This window comes from Eucalyptus grandis, chromosome 4 (assembly GCF_016545825.1).
Source record: "Eucalyptus grandis isolate ANBG69807.140 chromosome 4, ASM1654582v1, whole genome shotgun sequence".
Lineage (NCBI taxonomy): Eukaryota > Viridiplantae > Streptophyta > Magnoliopsida > Myrtales > Myrtaceae > Eucalyptus > Eucalyptus grandis.
Window position 1 is genome coordinate 33993822 of NC_052615.1, and position 14061 is coordinate 34007882.

Here is a 14061-nt window from a genome sequence, read left to right on the forward strand (position 1 = left end):
GCGGGGACAGTTTTCGGGTGTGGCGGTCACGCGTGCTCCTCCCTCGCGAGGCCGCCACGTGGAGAAAGGCGAGAAAATGGGAAGATGCATCATAACCAGTAATTTGAACAATTTTTCTATTCCACATTTTTCTAATAGATTTGTTTCCAAATGCACTGCTTTATAAATTTATTCCGTTCTTTAAATAAATTTGAAATAGAAATCGAAATATAAATTTTCTATTTTTCTATTTCCGAAACAAAATGAAATAAAAATTTTTATCATCGTTCATCAAACGGTCCTTCATTCGTTGCCCACCGCCGCTGCCGCCGTCCATCATCGCCATCCGCCGGTCCACCGTCGTCTGAAAGGAAGAAATTTTGTGTCGTTATCAAACGAATTTATTTTTGAGCAGAAATTTTGTGTCGTTATTAAATAATTATTTTTACTAGAAATTCTTCTATAAATGAAAATAATAATAAAAATTATTTCTGTTCCAAAAACTATTTTTATAACAGAATAATTGTCATGCACGCCTTGACTCGTCGGATAAGGCCGTCTGTCTTTTTGTTTCTTATCTTTTTGAGAAGTCTTGCGCGCATTTCAACGCCCCAACTTCTCACGCACGTATTTATTTAAGAGGAGGGGGAGAGGGGCAAGAATATATTAAAGAAAGAGAGAGATGGAGAAAAAGGAAGATGCAGCGTGATCAGTTACTGATGGAATATTAGATAATTAATATTGGAGGAGCAACGAAAATAAATCTGAGAGATTTATAATTATATCTGTTTCAAGTTCAGAGAAGTCTTGGTGGATCTGTAAGATAGGTCCGATTATATCTTTACTAAAAGTATCGAAACGGCTCTTTTTTTTTTTTTTTTTTTTATTTTATTAATCTTGTGAGTTTCATCCATTTGTTACTGGAATAATTTTTCTTTGATTGCATTTGACATATTCAAAATCTTAATTCTTATATTACAATCATGGTAAATATAAATAATCTTTATCAATATCTTACCTTTCATTTAATTAAATTTTGGTTCCTCCACGTTATTTGTTGTTGTAATTTTATATATTCACTGCTAACTTTCTCTTATTCTTCATTGTGAATCAATACAAAATGAAAATTTTATATGGATTTTTATAGATTTGATTAAATATGGAAGTATTTTCACTAATGAGCATAAGTCATTAAAATTTATATTATATATAAATTGATCAAAACGAATTAAAAGTCATTTTGGACCAAACCATTTCCGATTCAACTCAAAACCTACCCTTATCCACCCATTTGACAGTCCTTCGCATGTACATGCAATTAGGAATAGGAAATGAAGATATAGAGAATGACATATTAACCTTTGGTGCCAGGTCAGGTCGTGCCGAACCGACATAGAAATGAGGTAAGGAGATCTACAAATCGTGGAGAAGCATAAGCAATAGAGTTCGCATGAATCGGGATCATGATTTTAGGAGACATCCTGTTGGAGGAACGTCGGAAATGGATAGGAATGGATGGAGCACGTGAAACGGCATCCGGTTCTAGTCTCGCGATTACAGAGTAATCTGGTGGTTGACCATATCTATGGAGAGAATCCACGACCATTTCGAGAATGGAGAGGACCACGGGCAAAGACAACAAATTATCGATAATTCAAGAGAACGGCACAATCCGTTATCGAATATAAGTCGACAACCGTTTCCCCAGGCACTTGTAACTTCCTCCTTTTTCTTTCCTCCAGGTAACAGTGGAGATCCCCGCAGCATAATCTGAGTTTCATCAGCTAGAAGAGCCCGCCCAGTACAGAAAGCAAATTTACGTGGAAAAAAGAATGCCGCGCAGGCACAATCAAAGGTTGCACGTAGTTTGCAGATTTTATTTCTATGATGTGTACAACAACAAACAAATCTGTATGGGTTTCTATGGTGACTCTGAAATTATTTTTACTGTGTTGCAATTCTGAAGCCAAAGCATATTGAGACCAGGAAACCAACCGCAACTCAGGAAGTTCTCCATTGCATCTCTATTTGGATCCGCCCATTTTTCGAGTCGATAAGATGGTACTTCTCATTGATTCTTTTGTTGCTCACAACATCAGCAAGGCTTATGTCGATATAGCCCAGCGATTCCTGGTAAGAGAAAAGAAAACAAGTAATTAAAAGCCAGATGATCAAGTTTAGTCACATGTAATAGTGATAAATGAAGATCAGTGAAGAAATCTGCCTAGATACTCCAACTACTTCTACAGAACTAAAGGAAAAAACACAAAATTTGTTTTGTGATTTGCGTTCAGCTGAGTTACAGATGATTTTCATTGGTTTTGTCAGCACATAAGGCTAGGATGCACAAACTGCATAAAACTTTTCAATTTTCTAACATAAGCTATCCACTGCCTACTGATGGAAACCTTATAACAAATTACAATCCATTTACTCAATCCAAAAATGCAATATGGCTAACTCAAGAATAAGATGAGCATAGCCATGAATTATGCTGTATCAGACTCCTGATAAATCACTATTACACATTTGTGCAGCTTCCTGGAAAGCAGAAGCTGTGGATGACGCTAAGGGAACAACTCAGTAAGAGTAACTTGGCATATATTACCTTTAACCAGAGATTTGAATGGCTCAGTGTACTTCCAACCACATATTCAGATTAGTAAATATACTATTTGAGAGATCAATCATCTTACAAAAAGGGCCTGACCTCTTCCTTCCTTAGATAATGATCAAAAGCGCAACTATCCCATACTCAACCACGATTTTAATTGAAGCTACTCACGTGCTTAAATCAAGTTCAAGATTATAACGGCATCCTCCAATTTCAAGATCATGATATGAAGCTGTCACTAGACAACATTACTCTCATCTCCTATTGCCAATCCTTAGGGGATTGCAACCCCAACTTTAGATATCCTCCAAAGAGCAGAAACACTAGAGCCAGAGATGGGATTTCCATGTCATGATATGACAAAAATATAAAATGCCCTGGTAAATGTTTGTAGTCTATATATACCTTAGGATGTAGCAGACCTATCCTTGATGAGGCGCTGAGAACTTCAATATGCATCTTCTCATCAGTAGGAGGCTCATCCAATGTGAAATTGAACTCCTCCTCCCACCTTGGATCTCGGTTCTTCTTCACGGCCTGTGCAAGTTACAATTAAAATCAGTATCTACAGACCCCATATAGTCGAACATGAACAGTGTAATTCTAAATGGGGACCGGTAAGATTGAGAAAACTAATCAAGGCATGAGTTCCAGTTAATGAGTGCAGCTACGTAGAACTTCATAATTTGTTGCACTGAACAGAAAGGAGTTCTCTGTTCATGAAGAGTCTCCTGCCTCAGCATCAATATCACAAGTCTTGCTTTTCCACAGAGCACAAGAAAAATTAGACGAAGATTTCCAAGGTACAGAATGAATCGCGTCAATCAACAATATAAGATACTTCACTCTCAAAGTCAAACAGTATTTTAAACGAGGTTGGGAAGGGTATTCCACCTTAGTTTTTCTCTCCTCTCCTCTGAAAAGTATCCGCACATATGGATTGGTGTGATGCTTGCCTTCAACATCTTGTGCTTCATGAACTATAACAACAAGCAGACCTCCACCATCTGGTGTACCTTCAGGGGCCGTCTGAGCCAGGTTTAAATCCTCAAAATTCAGAGTTATCTCCTCTTGTTTGAAAGGCTTATATGTAAGCTCCACAACAAGCTGCCCTCGTGATTTACCATTTAGAGAATCATCAGGATCCATTGATTTGAGGAGGTTAATAGTCATCTCTTTTGGCTCGTCAGGGGGCAATTCCTTCAATGGAATTACATTCATACCCATTTTTTCATGTTTGCCTACCTAGACAAGATGCTAGACAGTTTCAGTATCGATTACATAACGAAAAGATAAAAAGAAAAATGAGTACCCCTAGTATATCCACATATTTCTACCTGCTCCCAATCATATACATTAAGTTCCAAGGCCTGTGACTCTGGATCTTTAACCACAACATTGAATTCCTCATTCCACTCAGGGTTCAAGTTTCTATGCTTCACAGTGGTTTTCTTTGAAGGAACCTTATCCTCCGTAAGCTTCAATTTCACATAAGGATCTGATGCACCCAGCAAATCTTTCTTCTTCAGTTTCATTGCCCTCACAACCTTCACATGCAGAATCCCTACAGGCCTCTTCATTGCCCTACAAATTCAACTTTCATTAAATCAACCTAATCAGGATCACATATATGCTAATCACATAAGCTCAGATGTGCATACTTTGATACGTCCAGTATCGGTATTTCAAGTGTCTTGGGCCAAAGATACATGTTTGCAACCTGATCTTTTATTAGCTCCTGCAGATAAGCATAAAAAAAAAAAAAAAATTAAAAATTTAAAAAAATGAGATCAACATGTAGACACTCCATTATATTCTGTCTCACAAATAATAATAAAAAGGCAAGATCACACCTCCATGCACCTTGTTAAGAACAGAAGGTTGAATGGGAAACAAAGAATGGTTATATTCGATAGGTACAACATACAAATACACAGAACAAGAACAACAAACAGCAACAAAAAGCTAGCCGCAACATGTCACAAAGCCTTCAATAGGTTTCTGACAACAGAAAGTAACTCACTGTATTACTTAGTCAAGTATATGTCCCAAATTATTGCTTAAAAAAAAATGTGTTCAAGCCAAGATTAAAAAGCTCAAAGTCATGCATAAATTGTCACTACCTAGTGGAGAAGTCATGAAAGAAGATTTGGAAAACCACAGGAAACGTCAGAAGATAACAGCCTTCTTCTCTTTTGCAAGTTTATTATCAATGAATTAAACTTTAGTCCTCTGACATTACCTATCTACATTTTTGCATTCCAAAACAACTTATCCGTTTTCATGCAACTGGAAGTGCCTACAGCAAGGAAATGCTAGCCATCTAGATCACCAAACAGTTGCCAGTCTTTTTTTTTTAAACATCACTTCGCATACGCAAACAAATAAGAGACAGGGTTCCGCTCCCCCACCCCAAAGGAACAAAGAACCAACAGAAGAGTTCCTTTTTTTCTCTTCTTTTTTTTTTTTTGGGGGGAGGGATTTGACCATATGGGCTCATAAAATTTGTTAGGACATCATACAGTACCTGAACCAATCTATAAAGACCAGGTATTGACATGAGATCAGCACCGACAAGCTTTAGCCCAAAATCAACGTGTGGCTGCAAAAGAAAAGACATTTCAGAGAGACAGTCAAGACATAATTTAAGAGCAATATTATATGTACCAGTTATCTGCATGTTCTCGACAAATCCTACATGAGGACACACCCATGCATTAACGAACCTTTTCCATGAGAGACACAAATATATTGGCAAAACAAGGAAAGCTGGGAACCAAGGGCTTCAGAGTAATCCTTGGTGAAGCAAAAACTTGCAAATCAACTACCTGCAAGGCAACCACAAAAGGATCAACTTCTCAGCACCACCAAAGGTAAAATAAACAAAGATAGGAGTGCATCTTTATGGAACTAGTATTTTCTCTCCATGGAGACAAGTCACTAACCTGAACAGTTGCCTTCAAGCCAAATGCTTTAACAGCAACAGTGACATTAGGGTTTCCAGCCCATTTCAAGGAAGGCTCCATAATCAGCTCCTTCTCGTCAGTGACATAAACCTTCATACCTAAAGGGATATTTTATCACGATGGAAAAGAAAACATAAAATGTATTGACAACTTCCAAAATTAACCTCTAAGAGTAATTAATACAAGAAAACAGATCTAGGACCAAAGAATTGCTAAGTTGATCTATTACAGCAAAAAAGCTGCTAAATCATCTCATAAACAGGAAATGCCTATTCTTTGGTATAGAAAAGCCATAAAGAATCTTCTGAACAGATAATAACAGCCAAGGATGAGAAATTAATGCATAAAATCATCAGAATCACATGGATGTGTAATTTTATCCGATAACAGATGATTGCCAGTTGGCTCTCCTTCCGCAAAAATGTTTTTACACCTCTTCATAGCACAGATTCATTGACGGTTTGGATTTTTAACACTTCAATAAAACAAAAAGACTTACCAGTCATTGGTAAGTCTCTGTTCATAGAAAAGCCAACAAAAGTCATCTGACCAATCAATAATAATGGGAAGGACCCTATTTTCTCTTTGCCACACTATATATTTGTAAAGCGTTCCCCTAAAAAATAACTCAGTAAAGGTAAAAGAATAGGATATATGATTCCTCATGAGCACAAATCTAGCAAACTAGCAGGTAAATTAGCTGTTTCCTATAGGTCATGCCTTAAGAAAAACTTGAAAAATTCCTGATTCACGGTGGAAATTGCTGAAAGTGTCAAGTGTACAATTAACATCTCAGTGAGAATTTTCCAGCAGTGACTGTCAACAGAGGTACTTATCCCGCAGAAAGCTGAGAGGCTGAAAAGGCAGATTTGCACCGAAAGTAAACATATGGAAAGTATGTAGAGATGTTTACCTTGAAAAGTTGGTGGAAGTGTCCCTAATGTGAGTTTTTGAAATTCAACAGAGTCAATCTTGTACTTGGGAATTTGTTCTGCTATTATAGGTTTTGCAATATTCTTTGCAGTCTTGCAGATTGCCTGCGTGTAGTGAAATAAGAGGGAGGAGAAGTTAGATAAATAATAACACAATCAACAGGAAAAAGAAATGCAGAATACAAATACAATAGTAACAAACCTTGTCGAGATAAGGCCACATATGTTGCAAAAACGTGTTAATCCAATCAACCTATAGAAAGAAACTTGGTGAAAATATAGTTGTCAAATGCTTCTTTGTTTTAATAATAATAATAATAATAATAATAATAATAATAATAATAAAATCAAAAAAAAAAAAATCTGGGGAAGATGTCCAAAGCACTTCAGCAGGTTATGTTGTTAAATTATCCCAGATCTTACCCGTTCAAAATCAGGATTCTTCACCCAAAGGGGTATCTCAGGAAGCAATCGCTGCAGCGTCTCTGTATCTTGCTCGATCAGTGGCCGGACGATGGGATCCTGAACATGACAATACGTAGCACACAAAGATCAACAAAATTGAACTTGCAAAATTTCTCAATCAATTAATCGTGTTCCATTTTATCACCAAAAAGTACATATTGTAGCATGCAGAACTCTCTTCAACTGCGGATCACCTCTACTTCTTAGGGTGAAGACTAACCTTTTCATGCAACCTGATCGTTCAGAGAGCATGGTCCGTGTGCAATAACCTCAAATTTTAACCATGACCCCAAAAAGAAAAAAGTTTTACTAAACATCCCGATTCCATTAATTGCTCTCCAGCATCCATCGATGTCTAGGACACATTAACCTCAAACCATGCATTAGCATATTATCATAATATAGCTATCGGTCCAAGCAACCTAAAATATTCCACATCAAATAAACTACAACTCGTTGGTTTCAATTTGGCACTGGGGCCAATTCTGCAAGAATGAAGCTACGCGTCAATATACAATCCAAATCAAAAGAGGCCACATAACAACACTCTGTAGCTCAAATTTCATCCATGGTTTCCAACAACAAAAAAGGGAAACAAACTCGGAACAAAATTTCGGACTCGCCGACTTTGGTATAACTCAGGCACAGATATTCCCCGTAACGACAGATGAGCACCTGAACCGTCTCCAGCAGCTAAAACGAAACAAACAAGTCTAGAACTCCACCAAAACGTAGAGAGAAAAAAAGAAAAAGACGGACGGCCGATAAGAGAATATCAAGCGGCGGGCAAGCACGTCGCCAGCTAGGAAATGCAGTTCGATATCCGTCCAACTAAAGCGATCGAGAAAAGTCCGCCGTGAAATTCAAAACCGGCGTCTCTAATGGTGACGGAGCGAACGAACGAACCTTGACGTCGTCGGGCTGGAAGTAGATGAAAAGGAAGTATCCGATCACGAGGCCGAGAGAAACTCCGACTCCGAACCCGCAAAACCCCAGTATGGTGCTCAGAAACCCCATTCCCGAAATCGAGCTCCTCACTCCCTCCCACCAACTCCGCCGCTCCCGATACACACCGAGATCGAACTCCTCCGGCGGACCGAGGGGCGAAGACGAACGCACCAGTCTCCCGCCCTCCGGATCGCAAATCCGAGCAAACGCGACGGCGACGAAACGGAAGCAGAGACGAGAACGGCGAAAGGAGCGGAAGAAGATGGAGAAGGTGACGAGAGTGGAGTGCAGACGGAGAGAGCGAAGTAGATTCGGTCGGAGTCGTTGGTCCGGCGAGGGACGGCGGGCGGGGATCGCCGGCGTCGGCGTGGATCCGAGAGGTCGCGCTCCGACGCTTTTCTTAGCGTAAAAGTCGGGGAGGGAGAATCGAGATGGGGAGCTTTGGACAGAGAGGCGAGAGGGAAAAGGAGCTGACGCCTAGAGGAAGCAAAGGACGAATGCGGGAGGATTATGATATACCTTTCCCCCATCGAGACGCGCGACGTGGGTTTCGGTTCGGTTCATTCGGCAACCTTCTCGCCCTTTCGCCTCTCGGTGGTGGGCCCGGATCTTGACCCGATTTGATTCTGAGAGGTGATTTGCCCGTTCCGGATGGAATTTTCGAATTTTCGCTTTGCGTGGGGGGAATCCGTTGCTCCATTTCCTCCCCCAAGATGGGGTCCGCGCGAGATCCGCGGACTGAAACGATCGGGTCGGGCTGTTCTCGAAAAGTGGGCGCCCGGGTCAAATACTATTTTTCCAAATGCCGCCCCGATTCGTTTTGTCGGCCGGACACGCCTTTCGGATTAAGCAGTCCGATTTTTCTACTATTTTTCTTTTCTTTTCGAGGCGAAGCTGGTCCTTAAAGTGTTACTCGTCAAGGCGTCGTAATTTGAAATTTTCATCTATACGTGGTGCCACTGCCATCGTATGAAGCAGGTTTCGTTGTCTTGGCTATGGAGGTCGTGTGGAATTTAATAGGGGCGACGAATATTAATCTTCTGAAAAGTTGGGACTAAAAAGAAATGTCGCCGAGACAATAAACTCATTATTCCAGACGTTGATGCATCCTCGATTTTGGATGGCCATGCTCTAAGTTAGGCCCATCTAAACACTCCATCTAATTGAGAAATTGGTCGAGCACAGATTGAGTCCTCTGAGTATTAGCGCTTGTGCAATTTGATCTCGGAATTCTAATTTGCGTAATCAAATCCTCTAATTCTTTTAAGGTTTTTGCAATTTAGTCAGCTAAATTTTGTTTTGTGCCATCAAATCTCCTAACTTTCTTGATCTATGCAATCAAGTGCTATGTTTACACACTATAACTACTACTTCAAATTGAGATTTTTCTTTTTTCATCATTGATCCATTTATTATATGCTTATTTGGGACCATATAGCATCATGTGTCATCTTTTATTGTATAAGTAATGTCACGTCATTAACTAATTTGACAATTTAGTCAAAGTGGTTTATCAAATGATTTAATTACAGGAAAACTATCTAATCATTTATAAATTTGTTGTGCGGATGGCAATTTAATCATAAACTTTCGAATTTTGCTATTAGTCCTATACATTTTTGCAATATTCTAGTGAAGTCTTTCTAATTAATTTGTACTCGAAATCGCTAACGTGACAATCTAATTATCGATGGCTGTCCTAATCGCTAGGGGTGTGCAAAATACCCGGGAACCGCCCGAACCGCCCGGAACTGACAATTCTTGAGGGAACCAGTCCGATTCCTGGTTCCAATTTTTCGAAACCGGTGGATACCGGCTCGATTCCCGGTTTCATGGGCGAATCCGCCCATCCGGATCGGATCAGAACCTTTTTAATATTAAAAAAAATTACTAAAATAAATCCTAAATTAGATCTCATTTCCTTACTTCCTTTATCTTCGGTTCTCTCTGTTTGTCTCTTTCTCGGTTCCTCCTAATCCTATCACCATTTCAATTTCTCCCCGAGCGTCGTCGCCGCCGCCGCTGCTCTTCCGCCGTTGTTGTTCACCCCCTCGCGTCGGCCACCACCCGCCATAGCCACGGAAAATTGTTCTCGCGACTGTTCTATGTTGAAAACCCAACCATAGACCTCTTCCCCTCCTTCTCAACTCATAGACCCGATCGTTCTATGTTGAAAATCAAAATTGTTTCGCATCAAGATTGGTTCCATGGATCCACCCGGGAACCAGACCAGACCGGCAATTCGGTTCCTGGGTGGATCTATGCAACAAACGGGTGAATCCCGGTTCTAATTTTTCGGAATCAGTCCTTAGCGGGTGGTTCCCGGTTCTAGGTCGGTAACCGTCCACCCGGACCATGCACACCCCTACTAGTCGCACATCGCTATGTTAGCAATTTATGTGGAAAATTGGATAGAAGGATGATATTTGATCTCCGCACATATGTATAAAACTCAATTAATAAAATTAGAAATTTTAAAATTGATTTGGCATCCATATAACAAATGTAGGACTAGTAGGACAATTTCCCTTGCACAAACGAATAAAGTCAAAAGCCTTGATTGATAGTACAAAATAAAAGTTAGAGAACCAAATCGCACAAATCTAAAAAATTAGAGAATTTGATTAAATGAAATAAAAATTAAGAGGGCCAAACCTCACCTATTAAACCTCAAATAATTAAGCCCGTGAGTCCTTTATAAATTCATATTTGTAAGAGGTAAAAGCGCCATGGACTCTCAGAAATTTTCAAATGTTCAATGAAGTTCCTTACTCTTTTTCTTTGTTTGATTAGACCATTTAGATAGATGGAATTTTGTTTGCTTTTTGGACCTTTCTTAATGAAGTGAGTGCTGATGTGATTATTTAATTTTTTTGTCGAGTGCCACACTAGCATCCTAAATGCCCATCAAAATCTTAAAAGAAATAAATGTTTTCCGCGGATTAGAAAGAGAAATTTGAAAAAAAGAAAAAAGAAAAGTAGGCAAAACGGAGAGAAAAGGGAGGGATGGCTGCTGGCAGGGCAATGGGTCAAGGTCCCTGCCTCGCATCAAGGGTCCCTATACCGCCAGTCTAGATAGGTCTGTCTTTTGGCGTGAAGAAGGAGGAGATGAGCAGCTAGGTAAAGGTGCGCAAAAGAATCAAAAAACGGACCAGTTCCTTCCCTGTGGGTATGAATAATAATCGTTCTAATCATAAATTAATTTTTAGAAGAGAAATAAATTTTTCTATTTCTATAATCCATTTTTATTTATAGATGAATTTTCAAAAAAATAATGACGTAAAATTCCTATTATTAGAATAAAATTTCAACACAAAATTTCTCCTTTCTAGGGGCAACAAACGGTGGTAACAGGTGGCAGCTGTGAGTGGGTGGCCAACTAGTAGAGAGGACAAGCATGGGGAAAGTTTTCATTTTTCATCTCTATTTTAGAAATAAAAAAATAAAAAAAAAATTATTCCTATTCCAAACATATCTTAAACTAAAAAATTGTTCAAAAAATAAAAAAATACATTATCAAACGAAATTTTATTTTAAAAATAAGTCTAGAACAGAAAAATTATTCTAGAATCAAAATAGAATGATTGTCATACGCTTTCCTTTGAGCATAACCGGTCCTCATTCAATTTCAAATGTAGAGTCACTCACCAGACAATTCGGACCGGACCATTCGGATAGAATTTTCGTATCTCGCTTACGTAGGGTAGAATTTTCGAATTTCACTGAAATGATCGGGTCGAGCTGTAGACCAAGATCCGTGAAAGCACACGAAAAGTGGGCACCCGGGTCAAATACGATTCCCAAATGCCGCCCGATTTTTATATGTCGGCCGGACACGCCTTTTGGATTACGCAGTCCGATTTTTCTACTAGTTTCTTTTTTTTAGAGGCAAAGTTGGTCCTTAAAGTAGAATTCGTCAGGGCGTCGCAATTTGAAATCTTGATTTATATGTCCTGTGATCATTTGAAGGGGGTTTAATTGTCGTGGCCATGTAGATTGTGAGGAATTTAATGGGGGCCACTAATAATAATCCTCCAAAAAGCTGGACGAAAAAAGAATTATCGTTGAGATAATAATCTCATATTTCCACACATTGATGCATCGTTGATTTTGATCAGTGTCGAATCATATTGGGAATACGAATAAGCATACTCGCCTTCATGGACACTGCTCTAATGCAACTATACATTGAAAAATGAGTAATTTTTCTTTCGATGGAGATATATTTATTTCATTAATCAATCAAATTAAAATCACACGAAAGTTCAAAATCACTATATAAAATGACAGAAGCATATTTGCGTGTGTGGAGAGCCAATTTGTGCTAACAAAATTAGTGCGATAGACCCTCACGACAAATTCCACACAGAAGTTTGAAATCACAGCATAAAAACAAGCAATTGAATTGGTGCGAAATTCAAAGATGTGTCCCTTCAACAATGTCATCCATAGCCAACATTAAAATTTGTCTATTTGAAGGGAAAAAAATTTGAACTTTAATGATGAAAAACCAATTGATTTACGAAAAAACATTTTCAATGAATTGGAGACAATAAATTTATATTTAGGGAAAATGGCTACTCTTTCTAGCAAGAATGAAATCATTTTCTCGAAATCACTAAATATATGAAGCCTAACTATTTTCTTTAAAGATGATTTAAGTGATAAATATTTTTTTATCATATAATTTTAATTGAAGCAAAAACACCTTTAGAGTTGGTAAATTGTTTGACCAGGCTGTAGTGCACTCAAGGAATTGAGGATAGGCTTGTTTGTCTTGGCTTAGTTCGTCAAGTTAGGCCAATCTAAACACGCCATTTAGTTTAGAAATTGGTCAAGCACAGATTGAGTCCTCTAAATTTTAGCGCTCAAGCAATTAGATCTCGGAATTATAATTTATGCAATCGAATTCTCTTAATTTTTTAACGTTCTTGCAATTTAATCGGCTAAATTTTCTTACATGCAATCAAATCCCGTAACTTTCTTAATATGTGCAAAAAAGTGCTATTTTATATATTGTAACTAATATTTTTAAATCAAGATTTTCTCATTGATGTCGTTTATTTTCTGCTTATTTGGGACCACATAGCATCACGTCTCATCTTCAATTGTATAAGTAATGTCACATCGTCAATTAATTTGAGGATTTAGTCAAAGTAGTTTACCAAATTATTTGATTTTACACATGAAAAAATTATCTAATCAATCATAAATTTGTTGTATGGGTGGCAATTCAATCACAAACTTTCGAAATTTGCTACCAATCCTATACACTTGCGCGATATTCTAATTAAGTCCTTACATTTAAGTTTTGTCCAAAATATTTAACGTGGCAGTATGGTCATCGACCACCATCCTAAGAAGCAAAAATTATGTAAAAGACTCGATTATATTTTTACCCAAATATAGAAGACTCGATTAATAAATTTTGAAAATTTAAAATTGATTCAGCATCTGAATAGACTTAGAACCAATTGGACAATCTCCCCTCAAAAGCCACGATTGCACAAAATAAAATTCAGAGGACCGAATTGCACGAATCTGAAAAATTAGAGGATTTGATTAAACAAAATAAAAATTAAAAGGGCAGAATCTCATGAGGATTTTTTTTTTTTTTTGGTCGAAACAACTGATATATTATACAAAGAGAGGAATACAACCAGCTAGTAGGGCATCACTAAGTACAATGTTCTGGAAAACATAAGGTGTGAAGACAAGCCAGTTACCAACGGAATCGTGGGCCCGATGGGCTTTGGCAGCCCAATCAGCGGCTAGGTTGGCCTCGCGACAGACGTGATGAATGGAAACATTAGGGCATTGAGAGAGCAAATCGTGGAGAACGGCAAGGAGATGTCGTTCTCGCCATGGCTACTGGCTGTTTTTGCCGAAGGAGCTCCACCAATAATAGACAATCTGATTCAACCCTAACTCGATGGAGATGAAGCCGCTGCTTGATGAGATGCTGGAGAGCCCGAATCATGGCGAAGATCTCTACTTGAAACGCCAATTGAGCCGGTACACTGTTGGTAAACATGTCGGTGAGTTCGCCTTTGAAATTTCTGAAAATACATGTTATCGCCCCTTGCTGATTGCTTGGAACAAAAGCCCCATCTATGTTGCATTTGATTGTGCCTTGATCAGGTGGTTTCCATCGGTG

The 14061-nt window shown here is 38.6% G+C and overlaps 1 protein-coding gene across 1 annotated transcript; it reads right to left on the reverse strand.

Moving 5' to 3' along the window:
* Positions 1-1607: 1607 nt before the first annotated feature.
* LOC104418938 (synaptotagmin-1) lies at positions 1608-8396 on the reverse strand. Its single transcript, XM_010030418.3, has 12 exons — positions 7863-8396; positions 6915-7013; positions 6694-6744; positions 6473-6596; positions 5539-5657; positions 5320-5421; positions 5121-5195; positions 4255-4331; positions 3931-4177; positions 3488-3838; positions 2999-3130; positions 1608-2109 (listed from the first exon to the last, which is right to left on the reverse strand). Exons 1-12 carry the CDS (start codon positions 7971-7973, stop codon positions 1981-1983), a joined length of 1617 nt encoding a protein of 538 aa, XP_010028720.2. The 5' UTR covers positions 7974-8396; the 3' UTR covers positions 1608-1980.
* Between the last annotated feature and the right edge of the window lie 5665 nt (positions 8397-14061).

Bases quoted from the DNA above. Each gene is read 5' to 3' on its own strand.
- LOC104418938 (XM_010030418.3), bottom strand. From the start codon at position 7,973: ATGGGGTTTCTGAGCACCATACTGGGGTTTTGCGGGTTCGGAGTCGGA. The intron at 5,658-6,472 runs GTAAACATCTCT...ATATCCCTTTAG, and splicing joins ACTTCCACCAACTTTTCAAG to GTATGAAGGTTTATGTCACT. The intron at 2,110-2,998 runs GTATATATAGAC...TTCTCTTACCAG, and splicing joins TAGGTCTGCTACATCCTAAG to GAATCGCTGGGCTATATCGA.